Source organism: Danio rerio, chromosome 11 (genome assembly GCF_052040795.2).
Source record: "Danio rerio strain M-AB ecotype USA chromosome 11, GRCz13ab, whole genome shotgun sequence".
NCBI classification, from domain to species: Eukaryota; Metazoa; Chordata; class Actinopteri; order Cypriniformes; family Danionidae; genus Danio; species Danio rerio.
The window spans coordinates 34,662,334-34,680,893 of record NC_141031.1 but is presented as its reverse complement, the minus strand read 5'-3'; the positions used below and the strand labels follow the sequence as shown (position 1 = coordinate 34,680,893).

Below are 18,560 nucleotides of genomic sequence, written 5' to 3'. Positions count from 1 at the left end.
AATAGATTCATCAAGTTTCCATGTCAAAATGCTACCAACATTCAGCATCAACTGCATAACTGTAATACCCTTAAACCCAGTCAAACTCCAAAGGGATCCAGCAATAAGTTCATGGCATTCTCATGATCTCTTCATAGGGTTGGAGTAAAGTTAGAGACTTAAGAAATAAAGTTGTTTAAATGTTACCTTGGACCAATTGAGGCGCTTCATGGAGGTATCAGGCTTGAACTCCTTCTTGGGTTTCAGGCCGAAAGGCAGGATGTATTGGTTTGCGGATGTCAGTGCACCCAGTCCTAGAGGAGGTGGAGGGGGTGGAGGCATCCCAGGTATGGAGGCACAGCCTGGTGGAGGTGGTGGAGGTGGAGGGGGCGGCGGAGCTGGACCTCCAGGAACAAATGGTGGAGGAGGAGGAGGTGGGGGAGGTGGAAATGTGGATGAGGATGATGGTAAGACCCCTGGAACAGCTCCAAACTAAAAAAATGGAACAAAAATAAACAAACAGGAGAACAATGCTTTAAATTAATACAGCTTCTTAAAATGTAAAAGAACTTCAGTCTAAAATTTTGGGGTCAGTTTTTAATCCTATTGTTACTTTCTTTTTTTACAGTTTGCTTCAAATTCTAAACTTTTTTAACATTATAAGAGCCTTCATTCTCCATTATGACTATTTAATACATCTTTACTAAATATAGTGTTGAACTGATATTTAAAATGACATTTAATTATATTTTCCAATGAAAATAATGTCTTCTGGTCTTAAAATAATATATTCATATAATAAGGTAAAAAATGTGAAGTTTCAAACCATGTTTGTGAGATTATCTTTGGTACGCTGCAGTTTTTAGGAGAAAACACTCAGCATGGTGCTGAATGATGATTTTAAACATTGTTTGTCTTCAAGCTAATTAAAAACACCAGACACAAACACCGTTAAACACCTTAAAAATCATTTTCACCACATGGGGGTATTTAAGTTGCACGAACAAACTAATTAACTCTAATTAATTATGCAAAACAGTATTGTTACAAATGAGCATTAAGATTGTTCATTTATGATACCCGAGATTAACAAGCCATGAAGCGCTACTTATTATTAAATTAAAGTAAACACAACAGAAGTAAAAAAAAACTAGGACAGCAAAAGATGTAATTGAACAGAATTAAGAGAAGAAAACAGCAACAAAAAAAAAGTCAGATCACAACAAAAGAAAACAAAAAAAAAAGTGATTTTATGCTAATGTTTTAGCCCCATCCTAATATATGGACCATAATTCTATTTATATTTACCCAAGTAGGTTTGAATGCTGCTGGCTACAGCTGTAATGCATTTCTGGGGGTGAAGTGAATTCAGTAAATAGATTTATCTAACACAAGAATGGAAAAAAAGTAGAGCACATTTTGGTAAGTATAGCATGCGAAGTTTCAGCATCATTTCCATAACTGTGTAACACCCTTAAACCCAGTCAAACTCCAAAAGGGTCAGTCCAGTAATAAGTTCAAGGCATTCTTATGACAATACTGAATGGATATTAAGAAATCAAATAAAAATAAACGATCCTTTGAGGTGCAAGGTTACGTTTGTATACAACTGAGACATGCAGCTCCTGTCCTTTCAGATTTGCCCAGGCAGTTAAGTAAATATAAAAGATTAATAAGGCCATAACCCTTTCCCCCACTCAAAACACCTCCATCTCAAATCTCCATCAAACATTCAGGGAAAACAAGTAAGATACATTACTCTGGTGTATTCACTCCATTCAACCTGAATGGCAAACAGCTGCAAGGGTGTGGAAAGGGGGGGGGGGGATTTATTGAACAAGTAGATGTGCTTTAATTCAAACGGCGCACATGCCGGCCTCTAGATAATTCACAGGCTAAGAGTCAGCATGACTGACGCTCCTGCATATGTGGAGAATTGACTGGGTGATTACGCTTTGCGTTGCTGCAAACGATCGCACCCCAAAGAGATGGATCAGCTTAACTGCCTGTACTCCAAACTTTCACTTCGCTCATTGGCCACCATTATTTAGGAATTGATCTGCTCTATCGACGATAGCCTGGTGAGCCAAAAAGCAATTGATCAAACAAACTGTTCAGTTGATGCCCTATTTGTCATGTAAGTGTGAGGGGTTCAGGATCCATTTACACAAAAAACGAAAAGTCCTGAGTCTCAGGGCAGAGTTGAGGGAAGGTGGAAGATGTTCTTTAAGAGTTCCCAAACAGAGTTTAACCTTTACTTTATTTAAATTTGCAAAATGAATGGTAAGAGTATAATACTTAACTTAAAATATGCACAAAATACAAAGCATTCAAAGTTGACTGATGAATATATAATCTATACAGCAGGGGAAAAGTACTGAACATGTCATCATTTTTCTCAGAAAACATATTGCAAAAAGTTCCGTTGACTTGAAATTTTCCCCAGATGTTGGTAACAACCAAAGGAATCCATTTATGTAAAGAAAACAAATTAAACTAGTCTATAAATTAAGCTATAGGTAATAAAATGAAATGACACAAGGAACAAGTATTGAACACAAGAAAGGGACAAGTAGAAAGGCAGCGAAAGCCCAGACAGCAGCTGAAATCTCTCAGTAGCTCTTCAGCAACCCTCTGCCCTTTGTCATTGTGAAGTAATATCAGCTGCTTCAGCCCAACATCTACATTATTAGGATGATGTAGATGAAACCAGGGTGGAAATTCCAGCATGAAACTGATCCAAAATACAACCAAGCAAACTCTCAAATGCTTTCAGAGACCCACAGAACCATCAAGATGTTTACACGCTGTATAAAGTATTAAAGGGCACCTATTGTAAAAAATCTTCTTTTCAAGCTGTTTGGACAGATCTGTGTGTTGGTATAGTGTATAGACCATCATACTGGGGTGATATGAACACACCCAGTCCTTTTTTTTCAATTTAACTACAAAAAAAAGGGTCGGCCAATTGGAGCTGTTTTCAAATCGATCGCACCATTACGTAGGTGTGCGATTCCCCCCGCCCACCGAATTGATTGACAGCTGCGCGTATTAACATATCCTGCGTTTGCCGTTTCCGCCATTATCAGCGTGAACGTCGAAGCGATGCCACCGAGAGAACACCCTTGTGCTATTTTAGGATGTAAGGCTCAGCACAAGAGCCTTCACCGTCTTCCTGCAAATGAGCAACAGAGGCTTAAGTGGCTGAGTTTTATCTTTGAAGACAAGGTGCCTGAAAATGTACCAAAACTGTTGTATGTTTGCGCTAACCACTTTAGCGTAGACTGCCTCGAGAACGCGGGACAATACAACTCCGGATTCGCGAGTAAATTGTTTTTGAAAACTGGATCAGTTCCTACAATACGTGATCCTGTCTCACTTCAAGTAAGTATTACATTTTATGTACTTCTAGCCTTAGTATTCTAATTATGTTAAGCCGATGAATAGCATCTGCGGCTAAAGTAGCTTCGGATGTTTGTTTGCACGTGTTTACCTCTTATTGTGCTTTTCAAAAACATTCTAAATACTCGAAGCTGCATATGGTAGTGTGTACATGAAGGGGGTTTAGCCATTAGGAACAGAAACCGTAGAAAAATAGCAACATTGTAAAAAGCAGTACCACTGGCTACAGCTAAAGTTTGTTGTTGTTAAATGTTTGTTGTACTGTAATCGTAAGCCGAAATGAATAACATCTAAAAGTTAAAAGCCGCTAAAGTTGCTTCGGATGTTTGTTTGCACGTGTTCACTGCTATTATGCTTTTCTAAAACAATCTAAATAATCGAAGCTATAAGTGGTGGTGTGTACAAGAAGGGCTTTTAGCCATTAGAAACAGAAACCATAGAAAAATATAAACATTGTAATAAAGCAGTAACCAGTACTGGCTACAGCTAAAGTTTGTTGTTTATGTGGGATGTTTGTTGTAATGTGTATACTGTAATGTTAAGCAGAAATAAATAGCATCTGCGGCTAAAGCTACTTCGGATGTTTGCGCGTTTACAGCTATTGTGCTTTTCTAAAACAGTCTAAATACTCGAATCTTTAAGTGGTAATGTGTACATAAAGGGGTTTTAGCCATCAGAAACAGAAACCGTAGAAAAAATTAAACATTGTAATAAAGCATTACCACTGACTAAGTTACAGCTAAAGTTTGTTTTGTATGTGGGATGTTTATTGTAATTTTTTTCCACTGTACTTGCACGTGGTCTGCAGTTGTTTACAATAAGATCGGTATGTTTTAATCAAATAAAGGTCATTTTAAAACATGTATGTTTTCTTACAAAGGCCACGACGTCGACAAAGAGCAACAAGGTGGATGTAGCTTGCCAGACAGAACCTTTTCACACATCTTTACACAGTGTTGGCACCCAGTTGTCTTTTAGGACGCTTCAGGCTAAACGCAGGAGTACAAGTAAGTTAAAATTTCTCAGTTTATTTTAAGTTGCTGCATTAGAAACGTGTTTTATTATCTTTATAAACGTGCAATGAGATTAATCATAAAATTACACTATAGGTGTCCAGACAACAATATCCAGTTTTGAACTGACTGTGCCATCAGCGTCCTCTACTGCGTTTATGACTTCGACACCCCTCAAACCTTCACTAAAAAGACCTCGTCTGGAGCTGGAGGAGGAGGAGGAAGAAGAAGAAGCCGAAGAGACTTTGACAGAGTCAAAAATTATAGCCCAAGACTCGGATGTGACATTTGACCCTGCAGAGGAATGCACATCTGCAACTGAACCAACAGACTTGTCGTGAGTTTATGCATTATGTAAATTATTTGACAGATTGTGTATTGTCATCATAACATTCATCATAATTTTTTTTTTTATTATGTTAATGTGTATATTTATTTTTACAGAATCCAAGAATGCCCAGTTCATAACATTGCCAAGTTCATTGTCTATGAAACATGCCTCATGGAGCTCTTCAGTGACTGCCCAGTGTGTCAGAGGAGATGTGATGTAAAGTCACAAAGGCTTGGGACATTTCTGAGCGTACAGCAAGTCTGCCCACACTGCGAGTTTGTAAGAAAATGGAACAGTCAGCCAATTATTGGTAGTACTCCAGCTGGCAACCTGCATCTTTCTGCTGCAGTCTACTTGAGCGGTGCATCATTTTTTGTAGTTGAAAAGGTAATTATCTATCAAAATTTATCACATTTCTTTTAGAAACATAATATAAATTTTGTCACAGGGTGCATGCACATTGTACTAAAAATTCTCCTCTCTGTTGTCAGGTATTTGCTGCAATGAAACTACACATTTTTAAATATAATTCATTTCGCCGTCATGCAAGACTTTGCATTGAACCTGCTATTGTCCACAAGTGGAGAAATTGGCAGAGTGAAATGCTAGAACAGCTCAGTCGAAGAGAGAATGTGATTGTTGGAGGAGATATGAGGGCTGACTCCCCAGGTATTTAGTCAAAAGATTTAATTTCTAATTCAATACAGTCTAATAAAAAAAATAAATATGAAATACATTACAATTATTCCAAAAATGTGTTTAGAATAATTATGTACGGTTTGTTCTTGAAGGTCACTCGGCCAAGTATGGGAGTTATACAATGATGGACCTTGCAACTAACACAGTGGTCGACCTACAGTTAGTCCAGGTAATACAGAAAAGTATTATGTGAACTAGCATAATATTTTGGATTGAAAATGTGTGATTTATATATATATATATATATATATTTTAACCTTATTTAAAATTTTATAGAGTAATGAGGTGGGTGGCAGTTACCATATGGAAAAAGAAGGCCTAAAGAGAAGCCTTGACCTGTTGGATGCCCGCGGTGTTCGTCTGGAATGCATCATCACAGACCGACATCCTCAAATACAGAAATACCTCAGGGATCGAAATGTCACTCAGTTTTACGATGTGTGGCATATCGAGAAAGGTATGTAATTTAGCAGTTATTAATTTACTTAAGATTAAATTGCTATTTACAGTTCTTACATGTTTATTATTATTTTTGTGTTGATGTCTTTTTTTCATTAAATTCCAGGAATTTCCAAAAAACTGGACAAGATATGCCAGATAAAGGGTTGTGAGAAGTTGCGTAAATGGTTACGTAGCATCAAAAACCACATCTACTGGACTGCTGCATCATCCACAACAGGTCCTGAAAGAGTGGCAAAGTGGACCTCTATCTTAAACCATGTACAAGACAAACATGTACATGAAGACCCCAATTTTCCGGCTTGTCTGCATCCGCAACGGATAAGCAGAGACAAGAACAAATGGCTGTCGGCTGGTAAGTTGTATACAGACATATAAAATATTCTTTGCGATTAAAACTAATTCAAAATAGAGCTTGTTTCATTGTTCAGATTTGTTTTTGATTTCGACTCTAATACCTTAAATTTTTGCTTGTTTAGCAACGATGCCATTCTATAAGCTGGAGAAAGTTCTCGCTAACAAGAGAATATTGAAGGATGTGGCCAAGCTAAGTCCTCACCACCAGACGTCAACTGTTGAAGCTTTCCACAGCGTCATACTGCGGTTTGCACCCAAAAATGTGGTATTCCCTTTTCTGGGGATGCTATGCAGGTAAAGCCAATGATCAGAAATTAATATTTACAATACTATACAGTCTTGTCATGGTACGTCATTTACATTTTTCTTTTTGTTAGGTTGTACTTGGCTGCACTGCATTACAATGAAAATGCCGGGCGTCCCCAGGCCACATCAGCAACTGGTAAACCTATTTACAAGCTTGCTTTTCCAAAGGCAAAGAAAGGAGAGTATAGGGTCCGAGAAGTGAAGACACAGCAAACTTTCGGTATGTATATAAATGTTTATAGTATTATTAATAATTCAATAAATAAAAAAAATAATTGCACTTTACATTCACAATGAAAACTCACTACTCAAAATACAAAATTAAGTTACTAAAGAGATAACTGTTATATTGCACAGGTTATGTAGAAGAGCTGCTGGACCTCATCTTCAACCAAGTGTTTGTGGACCCATCACCCTATGTTGATGAAGTGTTGGGAATTCACATACCACCTGCTCTATCATCAGCCTGCGATCTACCTGAGATGGAGGAGGCTATCTCCAGCAGGGTGACCCGCTTCAATCAATAGCGATCCTAAAACCCACATAGCTGCCCTGCTCTTCAGGAAACTGTCTTCGAATCTTCAGCACCACACAGGCAGGAATCACTACACGGACTCTCCGCCCGAGGAAACCCCAACACCAGCTCACAAAGCTCCGATAAGCCAAAAAGCGGCACTGTCTAACAGAGACATAATAATGAAACATTGTTTTAGAAATTGCACTACAATTTGAACTTGGGAGTTATCACATATACATTTTTATTTTTTATAAAATAACTAGCTTTAACAAAATTTCAGAAGTCATATTTTGTTTATTCAACTGCCAATGTATATTTGATATGTTTGTATGTGTTTGTAGATATACTGTACTTTCTAATGTTCATGGACAATTGTATTTCATTCAACAAAGGGACAACTTGGAGTTTATATTTTATATTTGCACAAGGATACATTTTATATTTGCCATCACATTTTAATTTATACTTCAATATAAAGTTTTTATATGACTAAGGAATTGAAGCATCTTTTCTGAAGGGTTGATGTTTCTATGCCATACTGATTTTTATATATTTTAAGAGTTTATATATTAATGTTTAGTGAATTTAAAATTATTTTTCAATAAAAAGTACATGCATTACTCAGCCTTTTATGAAGTCATTCAAATTGTCATCTCAGAAATAGCAGCAATAAAAAACGGTACGTATTTCATTTTTATTGACATTGAGGTAAAGTTGGTTTTATATTCAGATATTCGGACATTCTCCTTAATAGTATCATTTCAGTAAAGTATTCTTTGCAAATTCAAAATAGGGAAATCGTATTAGCAGCAAATGACAAAGTACAACATTGTTTACAGTCAAGTAAATAGTTTTAATGTTGTTTACAAGTCATACTTGCATGCTAAATACGATCGAATGTTTAAACTATCATGATAAACAATACAGGGACTTCTGAATGTGCGGATATAAAACCAACTTTATCGCTATTTTATTGACTACACGGCGTTAATGTGCTTAAAAAGAAAGCGAGCATGCAGATCATGAACAAGGTAACCTGCTATTATTTCTATTTATTTAAACTCACTTTTGCACTCCACGAAGTCGCAGGGGACCATAGTCTGCTTTGTATATATTCGATGCATTTTGCAAGGAATAAATATTGAAGCAAACGGGATCCATTCCTGGATGCTCCGTCATGCACGAGGGTTGCATTTCCAGTTGATCCATTCGTCTTCTAACCTTATTACACGACACAGTTATGCTGTTTATTATCTCATTCGATGTCTTTAGAGCAGCAACGTTAACATAAACTGGAAATTTACCTGCGGTATCTCCCTGCAGCATACATTTTCAGCCTCAGTTGGCATTTTTTCACAATTGCCACACAAGCACCTGCCAATATTTGTCAACGTCAATATTCATGAATTACGAATAAATCATACCAATGCAAAATTTATCTCTGTGGATATCTTTATGTCTTGTCTGTGTTTGACGTAACGCATGACGTTCGCGAACTTTATCAAACAAATTACGGATGGCGCATGCATAGTTACATAGCGGCTGTAAAAGTATTCAAAAACATAAAATATTTTGTATGTACCACTCTGACACATTCTGGCACATTCGGATTATAGATTCCTCAACAGTCGACTCTGCTTGATCTGTGTCCGAGTCTGGGTCATATATGTAGGGTTGAATTGTGTTCCTCTCACTCATGATGACTCCTACTGTCTGCCTCTGTGACGCGGTGCACAAAGCAGACGCGCTCTTGGCTCCGCCCCCTTGTTACGTTGGGCGGGCAGTCGAAACTCATTATCATGTTAAACAACACACCCCAAAACAGCAACCCGTGTACACGCCTCTAAATTTACACTTTTTAACACAGCATAATAACCATATCTGAATTGCGTTTTGATCTGAACCTATATTGGCACACTCAGAAGAACCATAATATTAGTATTAAATCTCAAAAAAGGGCTAAAATATGTGCCCTTTAAATACATTTCTATAGTTCAGTTAAGTTCACACTTAATTTTGATGATCCGTTTTGTTGAATTTCAGCTACATTGCATCTACATGCCATCTAATTCTCAGTATATTATAAGTAGACTGTTGGGTTGGGGTTAGGGTTAGTGTTAGGGAAAGTTGACATGTACTTACAAAGTTTGTTATAATCAGTTAAATGTCTATTGGATGTCTGTATCAACAGATATTAAGCAGACAGTCTACTAATACTCTAATGGACCATCAAAATAAAGTGTTACCCTTTTTTCTTGTGTCATTCCATTGTTATTACACATACTTGTTACAGATTTTTTTGTGTTTGTATTGTTATGGATTTTACCAATATCTAGTTCAATTCCACGTCAACAGCTCCTTTAGAAGTATTATCCCAAGGAAAAAGCATGACATATTTATTTCAATACGTATTTCCTCCACTGTATAACCTGCCAAATTAAAAAAATGAATAAATAAATAACAAAATAAAGAAGAGGACTCAAAGAAGTCTAAAATGTGCCCAATTCACTTGAGGACAATGCACAACAATGTATACAAAAAAGGAGAAAACATTAGACAGAAAAACAGCCTTCAAAAGTTTTAAAAACACTGATGAAATATGGAGTAGATAAGATTGGGGCTTTCGAGCAGTATGCTGTTCTTATAGCAGCTGTTCTGGCTGAAGAAGAGACAACATTAGGACAGATTGTGTCAATCTCAATTAGTGAAAGCACTAAAGCGGTAAACAAGTTTAATGTTAGCTCCAAAATAACCAAAATTTCTGTGCACATAAGGCTAGGCAGGATAACAGGGCATGTTGAGCATATTTGGCATAGATGTAATCTATTTAAAGACAGCATGAATGTCATTGTGAAGATTCTATCCATTATAATCATGATTTAATAGAAGATATGCATAAAGAACAGATGGAATCATATTCTATAATTCTCTGCCGCTCAACAATTTGTTTTGAGTGTATGTCCATACACAATAAATGTGCTATAGATAAATACACATTACTTACTTCTATATTGCACTGCATAAACACAGCAATAGGACAGACTGGCCAGGAAGTACAGAGATGTCAGCATTGCTTGATCACAACTAAATCAAACCACTAAGTAAGGCACAAGAACTTGATTTTGAAAAACCTTGATTGCATCTACCACAAATCCAAGTTGAATCTGGCTAACCAATACATTTACTGGATTAAACAAAATCTTATATTATAACATTGAAAAGGTAAATATATCTTTAAACAACTTTATATTTTAGATTAGAAAAATCCTTAACAATTAACCCTCAAATTGTGCACATGGGTTCTGTTTACATTATGAGATAAAAAAAAATCTAATTAAAACCAACACATGGCCTGATCCATCTTTATTTTCAACATACCAGCCAAAACTATTACAGAAAAAAATAAAATCAGAAAGAAAAAGAAAAAAAAAAACAGAAACCAGAAAGACAGAGTGAGAACAAAGAAACAAGACAACCCCAGAAGAAATGTCATCAAAAACAGTAAAAGAAGTGTCCAAAACAAAGAGAAAAAATACAGCATCCAGTAGGTACCTGGTTTCTATGAGCCTGAAGTTCTGCTTCCAGCTCATTGATCTTCTCCTCCCTCTTCAAAAGCTGGGCTTCAGCTTCCTGTCTGCCCAAGAACTCCTCATCCAACTGAAAAACAAAAACCATGTCAGCAAAGACAATTGTTTAAAGAAAATACAAACACAAATCCATCACAGCAATTCTCCGTGGTGTTTGAACACTTCTTAGATGTGTTTCTTAGTGTTATGTATGAAGAATAAGCACTAATTACTGAAAAGACAGATAATCATAACACTATAAAACAAATACAAAACACAGCAAATTCAATTAAGAATAGGTTTCTGCATTTGGAGAAAAAAAACAACTTTAGAAAGAGATCTTTAAACTGATTTACTATGCAAAGAGAGTAAAAGACGAAGCTTTTATTACTTTACGAGTTCTGATTTCAAACAAATGTTGTTTGTTTGAATATTTCATTCATGAAAGTCTCTTGAAAAAAATCTGTTTCTACAAAAATATTATGATTCATACACAGGTTTATTTATTTATTTATTGATGAGGAAAAATAAGATATGATTTGTGATCAGCACATTAACATTAGAATGATTCTTTAAGATGCCCTATTATGAAAATCTGGGTATATCAAGGCATAGTAGATTAATAAAAGTTTAGTATATGGAAATGGGAATACTGTGAGCCTCAGATACCACAGTTTCCTCATTTTAATGTGTGTAAAACCCTAGTGGACAACAAGCCAATCAGAAGAAAAAACAAACTATAAGCATTTGCATGCGAGCCTAATGTGGGTCGTTCATTTTGGGACTTTTATTTTGAAAAGATGACTGCCAAATTGTTTACTGTGCATTATTAGGCAACGACAGCATGAGACACGTTTTAAATTCACCTCAGGATGCAAAATGCAAGATTTACAGATTAATATTTGGTTTTCAGTTTATTTCTTTTTCCATCCGCTTGTCACACACATTAAACTATTGTATGTTATGTCATCTACTCCTAGTTTAATATTAACATCTAAAAGGACGTAACATCTCATGGACTTTCTGATTCTATTGGTATTTAATAGAGTAATAAATGAGCTTTCTGGAGGTTTCTGGAGATTTTTTTGAACTTACTGAATCCATAAACCTACTATGTAGATATCAGAAAAGTTTAACTTATTAAACCAATGCAGTATATGGCACCTTTAAAGTATCACGTGACAGCGTAAACTAAAATAACAGTGGCTGAAAATGTAAAAATCTAGTGAATTTCGTTAAAAGCTTATATGAGTGTGAGCTTTGATAATGTATGACACTAATGTACGTAAAAGGATGTAAGACAATAACAGATCTTAAAGGATGTAAAACCATTTCAAATATCCTTTTACTCATTTTAAAAGTTAACTAGCCACCTGGAAAGGATGTAGTTAAAGAGCTGTGGTTTGGCATCTATAGATTTGTTGCCCTCGACCACGTACATTTTGGCCCACAATTATAAAGGAACGCTCCCAACAATCAATACAGGGCCCTTTTTAATCTCAGAATACTGTTAATTACAAATGGCTGTTTGAACGATTTCAAGTAATCTCGCCTTAATTAAAGAAAGCTAAATGGTGCGGTCGTGAGCGCTCTTCAAAGGCTGCATACTTCATTAGAGGAGCCAGAGTGAGGAAAAAAAAACAAAAAACAAGAGATGGGTGGAAGATAAAGAAGAGAAAAAGAAAGCTCACTTGCCTTTTGAGCCAACTCTGAGGCCCTCAGTTCAAACTCCTCAGTCCTTGCTTTTTCCACACACACTTCTACAGAGAAAACATGGAGAGATTGGCCATTTCAGTCTGAAGTAAACAAACTGCTCATATAAAAGAGCTTAAACACACCTAATAGATGGCTGAAGTCCACATCCAGACGTTTGCGATAGCCAAAGTCAGGATCTGTGCCGCTTCGATGAAGGACGATTTGAGAGACACACTCTTCTATGATCTTAAAATACTGAGGCCTAGAGGAGAGAGAACAAGAAAGAGTGTGAGAGAAAGAGAGAAGGGAAGAAAAATCAATGCGTTGTATTATCTTTTTGTGAATATGGTACCATTGACTCAGGCACAAAATGAGAAAAATTGTTAAATGAATCCTCTGACAGCAGCGATACTGGCTTATACAAGCTATTAACTGGTGCAATGAAAATGACTGAGTCCTTTAAATCTGCGATGCTGCTCGACATTCACATAAAACAGGAAAAGAGATATAAAATGGAGAGGGATATGAAGAGAGACGTAACAAAAGTGAGAACGGATGACGTATCCGATAGTGTTGAATGTACTCGGCCACATTTAACAGCATCAATTTGGCAGTCGGCCAAAGGATTTGCCCAAGTTCATACAAAGTCACTAGCCATGTTTCCTTTTAAAGAAGTAAATTTGACTTGCGCAAAGCTGGAATATCGCATAAAACACTGGCAAGTAAAGCACGGTTTCCATCCAATGAGTCAAAGAGAACGGAATCGTCACTTTCTGATGTGACGGCAAATATTAAAAGGAAAAAAGGATTTGCTGCGCTATCCACAACCCACTGTTTTTTGTTTTTTGTTATATATATAAAATTTCCTGCATCTGCGCCAATAGCCCAGTGGTAAAGATATATATATAATGACATATAGCATCAAGGTGCTCACACCAAGTGCGATTCCTGGCTTGAGATCTTTCCACGCTCTCTCTCTCTCTCTGCAGCCCATTCATTCCTGTCTCCCTCTCTACTGCCCTATCAAATAAAGGTATATGATACCTTATATGTTATATAATTATTGAAAATGTAAAAATATATATATTTAAAAATTTCTGACTCTCTGTAGTCGAAGACCAAACAAATTGAACGTGTGGTGACTTTTGGAGGAAATTTGGATGATAGACTTTGGCAGATGTTTTACAATGTGGTCAGTCATCTGGTTTGTCTATTAATGATGTCTCAACGCAACAATTTTTGTTATCACATGATCTGTTAAAACAAAATCACGTCTTTTTTGATGCAAATGCTGGGCAAATGTGTTTTCATTGACGTTTATGCACATTTTTTTTTTTTTTCAGTTTATACTACTCAGTTGTGCACATTCATTTGTATGTGGCTAAAAATGGTTAAAGCACCACCCAGTGGTCAAAAGCTGCAGGCGCATTAGCTACCGCAATGGCAAGCATGGCGGCAGAGAGAACATATTAGATTGTTAACAACTGCATGTGCATCTTGTCTTTTCCGTTAAGCAACTTTTTATGTGATATTCCAAAACACTCATAAGAATAAGAGGATGGAAACGTCGCTAATGGTAAAATCAAACGTTTTTTTTTGTTTGTTTTTTTACCCATTTACCCATTTTACCCATCCTAATCACTGAAATGTAACCATATCATAATCATCAATCATCATTATTTTTCTGTGGCTTAGTCTATTTCAGAGGTCGCCACAGCGAAAAGAAGCTTCAACAATAACAGCATATGTATTACGCAGTGAATGCCCGAGTAGAACATGCAAACTCCACACAGAAATGCCAACTCACCCAGCTGGGACTCGAACCAGCGACCTTCTTGCTGTGAGGCAACAGTGCTAACCAGTGGCGCCCTTATCACATTCATATTTTAACATTTTAAAAAGTAGTGTTTGCTTTTATATCATAAACTAAGCTTACATGTTTAATCAATTCAGCCTTTGGGACCGAAAAATTCAATTAAAGAGACTTTTTTGTTAAATAGTAAAAATTAGCATTGGAAGTGGAAATGAATCAGGCTGAAGTGACGCTCTGATCTGAGATGATCATTCTGACCTTTTACAGACACCATTTCTAAGAGGTACAATGAAGTTGATGCCACATAATTATGTCTAAATTTCAACACCATAATAATGTCTACAATTCAATTATAATCAGTTATAATTACCATCATCATGCTCAGTATTCTAGGCCCATTAATCATGTTAATCAATTGATATATTAAATAACGGTACAAGTGCCTAAATCAACCACATAGTGAAATGTCAAACATGCTAATATGGTTAACATTGCATTAGGATGACACATACAAATGACCACGTTTTTAGTTTTAACAACAGATCAAACCACAACAGAATCTTTTTGTTTGATTTTGTCGGATCAGTGTGGCAGTTGTTTAAAACCAACTCAACCTGGCGATTCAGCGATTGTAGAATGTATAAACGACATGCTGACATCTATGTTTAGCAATGTCTACTCAATTTGGTATAAATTGGCCTTCAATACGGATCAGTTTTGAAAACATTTAATGCAAATGTGCATTCACATTTGGAATATCTGACCACACAATACATACGCTCACCGGCCACTTTATTTGGTACACTGGTCTAACTGTTTGATAACGCAAATTTCTAATCAGCCCAGCAAATGGCGGCAGTTCAATGCAGTTAGTCATGTAGACATGATCAAGACGATCTGCCTTTCAAAAAAAGCATCAGAATGGAGAAGAAAGGTTATTTTTAGAGACTTTGAACGTGGTATGGTTGTTGGTGCCAGACTGGTATAAGTATTTCAAAAACTGCTGATCTACTGAGATTTTCACGCACAGCCAGCAGCAGTTCTGTGGGCGCAAATGCCTTGTTGATGCCAGAGATCAGAGCAGAAGGGCCAGACTGGTTCAACCTGATGGAAAGGCAACAGTAACTCAAATAGCCGCTTGTTACAACTGAGGTATGCAGAAGAGCATCTCTAAACGCACAACCTTGAGGCAGATGGGCTACAGTAGTAGAAGACCACACCGGGTGCCTCTCCTGTCAGCAACAGGAAACTGAGGCTAAAATTCACACAGGCTCCCCAAAATTGGACAATGGAAGATTGGAAAAATGCTGCATGATCGGATGAATCTCGATTTCTGCTGTGACATTCGGATGGTAGGGTCAGAATTTGGCATCAACAATATGAAAACATGGATCATTCCTGCCCTGTATCAATGAATCAGGCTGGTGGCGGTGGTGTAACGGTGAGGGGGATATTTTCCTGGCACAATTTGGACACATTAGTAGCATCATGTCATGCCACAGCCTACCCGAGTATCTTTGCTGACCATATCCATCCCTTTATGACCACAGTGTATGCATCTTCTGATGGCTACTTCCAGCAGGATAACATACCATGTCATAAATAAAGCGCAAATCATCTCAGACTGGATTCTTGAGCATGTCAAGGAGTTCACTTTACTGAAACGGCCTCCACTGTCACCAGATCTCAATACAGCACCTTTGGCATGTGGTGGAACAGGAGATTTGCATCATGGATGTGCAGCGGGTAAATCTGCAACTGATTGGTGCTACCATGTCAATGTTGACCAAAATCTTAGAGGATTATTTCCAGTACATTATTGAATCTATGCCACAAAGAATTAATGCAGTTCTACAAGCAAGAGGGGGTCCAACACCGTACTAGTAAGGTTTATCTAATAAAATAATATAATGCCTCACTCTTTTCCACAGTGACTGTAAAAAATAAGAAAGAAAAAAAAAAAAGAGTAAAAACCTCACTCCTTGACTAGAGCAGAAATTGATTTGAATGAGTTTATTAATGAAGGAGGTATACATTGCCTAACCGTGCTGCTTTTTTAAAACCTGAGTAATATATCCTGTATTCTACATATTAGTAGTCTGCCTTTTGATCAAGACCAAGTTTAACACATCCCCAGCTGTGAGCTCCAAGACATGAAAACTCTCTTTGAGCAGACGCCACAGATGAAAAGAGAGGGAGGAGGGAAAAGAGAGAAAGAGAGAGAGAAAGAGAGAGAGTGGGGGGGTATATGGAAAGGGAAGAGTAATGTGGGCATGTGAGATGAGAGGAAGATGAAAGCAGGCTCATTCTCTTTGTTGGACACTGTCATTGGATGATTTGCGGGGATGAGAGCAGCAGGGCGTGTGGACTGCCTGTGTAGAATAAATAGTGCTCACCAACACAGTTTAGAGAGAAATGTTCATGAGGTGAGAAGAGCTTACTGGGAGGACTGGGACCGTTTAATAAAAAACTGGCCTAAATGTACAGGCAGGACTCTAAGAGAAGATAAAAGTCTATTATTTATATGGTCAGAATGTTGAATGAATGGGCAATGTGTTTAGCAACAGACAGAATCAGCAGCCTTTTAATGCTATTTCTGCACAGAATATTAAAAAAAAAAAAAAAAAAAAAAAAATATATATATATATATATATATATATATATATATATATATATATATATATATATATATATATATATCAACAGATTTAGGCAGAATGATTTTGAGAGTCTTTTTATTAATGGATTACCATGCAAATCCAATTAGAACTACTTGTTTGGTTAACAACGGTACAGGAAGTCTCTTATACAATACATCTACTAAAAGACAAAAAATATAATTTTATACACTGGATTGTTTATAAATAATTTAAACACATTATTAACATGCATATTATTGACATAATATTCACATTACTGAACTTAATATAAATACTATATTGTATATATATTGTATAATACTATATATATATATATTGCAATATGAAAACAAATTTGGCAGATGATTTAAATAGCTCTATTTGTAATGAAATCATTAACTTTAATTAGAATAATCTCGTAGAGGAGTGAATCAAAGAAATTGCAAGTGTAAAGGTGAAATAAGTAGTCAGATATTCACGCACTGTATTACGATATGATATTATCATTATATTTTGCTCCCGATAACGATAGATTATGATATCAGCAATATATCACAAGAAAAACATCCACCATATATCATGATACTTGTAACTGAATGGAGGGGAAAAGTTGTAAGATGTATTTATTTTATTACAGCACATATATTTTGTAGTGCTGCAACATTAATATATGTTTGATCCGTGATTCCGAAAAGCGCCACATTTACAACATTTATTAAGTGGTAAATGGTAGCAGTGCAAGGCTGATGAATTAATTCAGATCTTTTGTAACTTTAAATAAATATCAATATTTGCCTACATTGTTCATGTATTGTGGGTAGATTATCACAATAAATCAGCATATTAATAATTTGTCCACCTCCTATTATTGAATAATTATATGCAATGTAAAATGTAAACACTGTTCATTCTTCATTGCTGATCAATTACAGTATAATAATTACAACTCCGCGTTGCAGATACTGCGATGTGACTATTGTGAATGTACACATTGCGGTTTTATATACATGTATACATTTACACAATCACATAAATGGACTCGATGGGCTAAAAATCTGCAGAAAACTGTGGAATTGTGGGCCTCTAAATAAGTAACGTTTTTTTTTTATGATTAACTTAAGGATCTGATGAAAAGATTTTTGTTAGAACCTTCCTCCAAATATCTTTACATGAAATTGTTTTGTTACTTTCCATGTTTATTATTTACAAATGGATAATATGAATGTTCATACAGTATATGCAAATCTGTATATATTATTACATTAGACGAATGAATGATAATGAGCTCAATTTATAGATCTGCTATTATTAGAAATGCATCAATGCATCAGTCATTAATATTTACCAGCAGGAAAAAAAGCGATTTTCTGCACTTAAGGCCAATTGTTTTTATGTTTTTTTTTAAGTAGATGATCAGAGCTAATATTTCTGACTGCAGGAGAGAGTGGCTTTCCATTCATGCTGTTTTAATCATGCATTCTGTGATCACACTTCTTACTTCACTTTCTTTGACTTCCTTTTTGAATTGAATGCCCTTCTTAAAAAGTCAAGTGTTCAACATAACCTTTTCGCAAAAAAAAAAATTACTGCTGCCCCATAGCATGTTAACAGGTTAATAAACAGTTTTCTCAGCCTTTGCAGCAGATAAACTTTCAGTACAAAGCAAGCAGTTCAAATCAATATGTTATTTTACTGTGTGAATGGATAACCATGATCGTCAAACACAACCAAAGACCAGAAAAGTTCTGTAATATGAATGAATAACATAAAAAATATAAAAATAA

General features: G+C 36.1%; 2 protein-coding genes and 1 long non-coding RNA gene across 11 annotated transcripts in view; 2 read left to right on the top strand and 1 right to left on the bottom strand.

The window, feature by feature from the left end:
* The window catches only part of LOC137496713 (uncharacterized), a 473,958-nt gene that overhangs the window by 141,782 nt on the left and 313,616 nt on the right, over nucleotides 1-18,560 (top strand). The gene's annotated exons all lie outside the window — the stretch shown is intronic.
* The window catches only part of diaph3 (diaphanous-related formin 3), a 478,885-nt gene that overhangs the window by 282,606 nt on the left and 177,719 nt on the right, over nucleotides 1-18,560 (bottom strand). For all 9 annotated transcript variants that reach the window (XR_015501887.1, XM_087272225.1, XM_087272219.1 and 6 more), the window contains 4 exon segments: nucleotides 12,468-12,586; nucleotides 12,325-12,389; nucleotides 10,616-10,720; nucleotides 187-471 (listed from right to left, as the gene is read on the bottom strand). Coding sequence is in view for 8 of the 9 variants with exons in the window: in XM_087272225.1 (XP_087128351.1) it covers nucleotides 187-471; nucleotides 10,616-10,720; nucleotides 12,325-12,389; nucleotides 12,468-12,586 (574 nt within the window). In the remaining variant the exon portion in view is untranslated.
* Nucleotides 3,061-8,497, top strand: LOC559910 (uncharacterized). Its single transcript, XM_087273936.1, has 11 exons — nucleotides 3,061-3,363; nucleotides 4,262-4,388; nucleotides 4,491-4,731; nucleotides 4,839-5,112; nucleotides 5,217-5,394; nucleotides 5,517-5,593; nucleotides 5,701-5,881; nucleotides 5,990-6,238; nucleotides 6,363-6,534; nucleotides 6,618-6,766; nucleotides 6,904-8,497. Exons 1-11 carry the CDS (start codon nucleotides 3,085-3,087, stop codon nucleotides 7,071-7,073), a joined length of 2,097 nt encoding a protein of 698 aa, XP_087130062.1. The 5' UTR covers nucleotides 3,061-3,084; the 3' UTR covers nucleotides 7,074-8,497.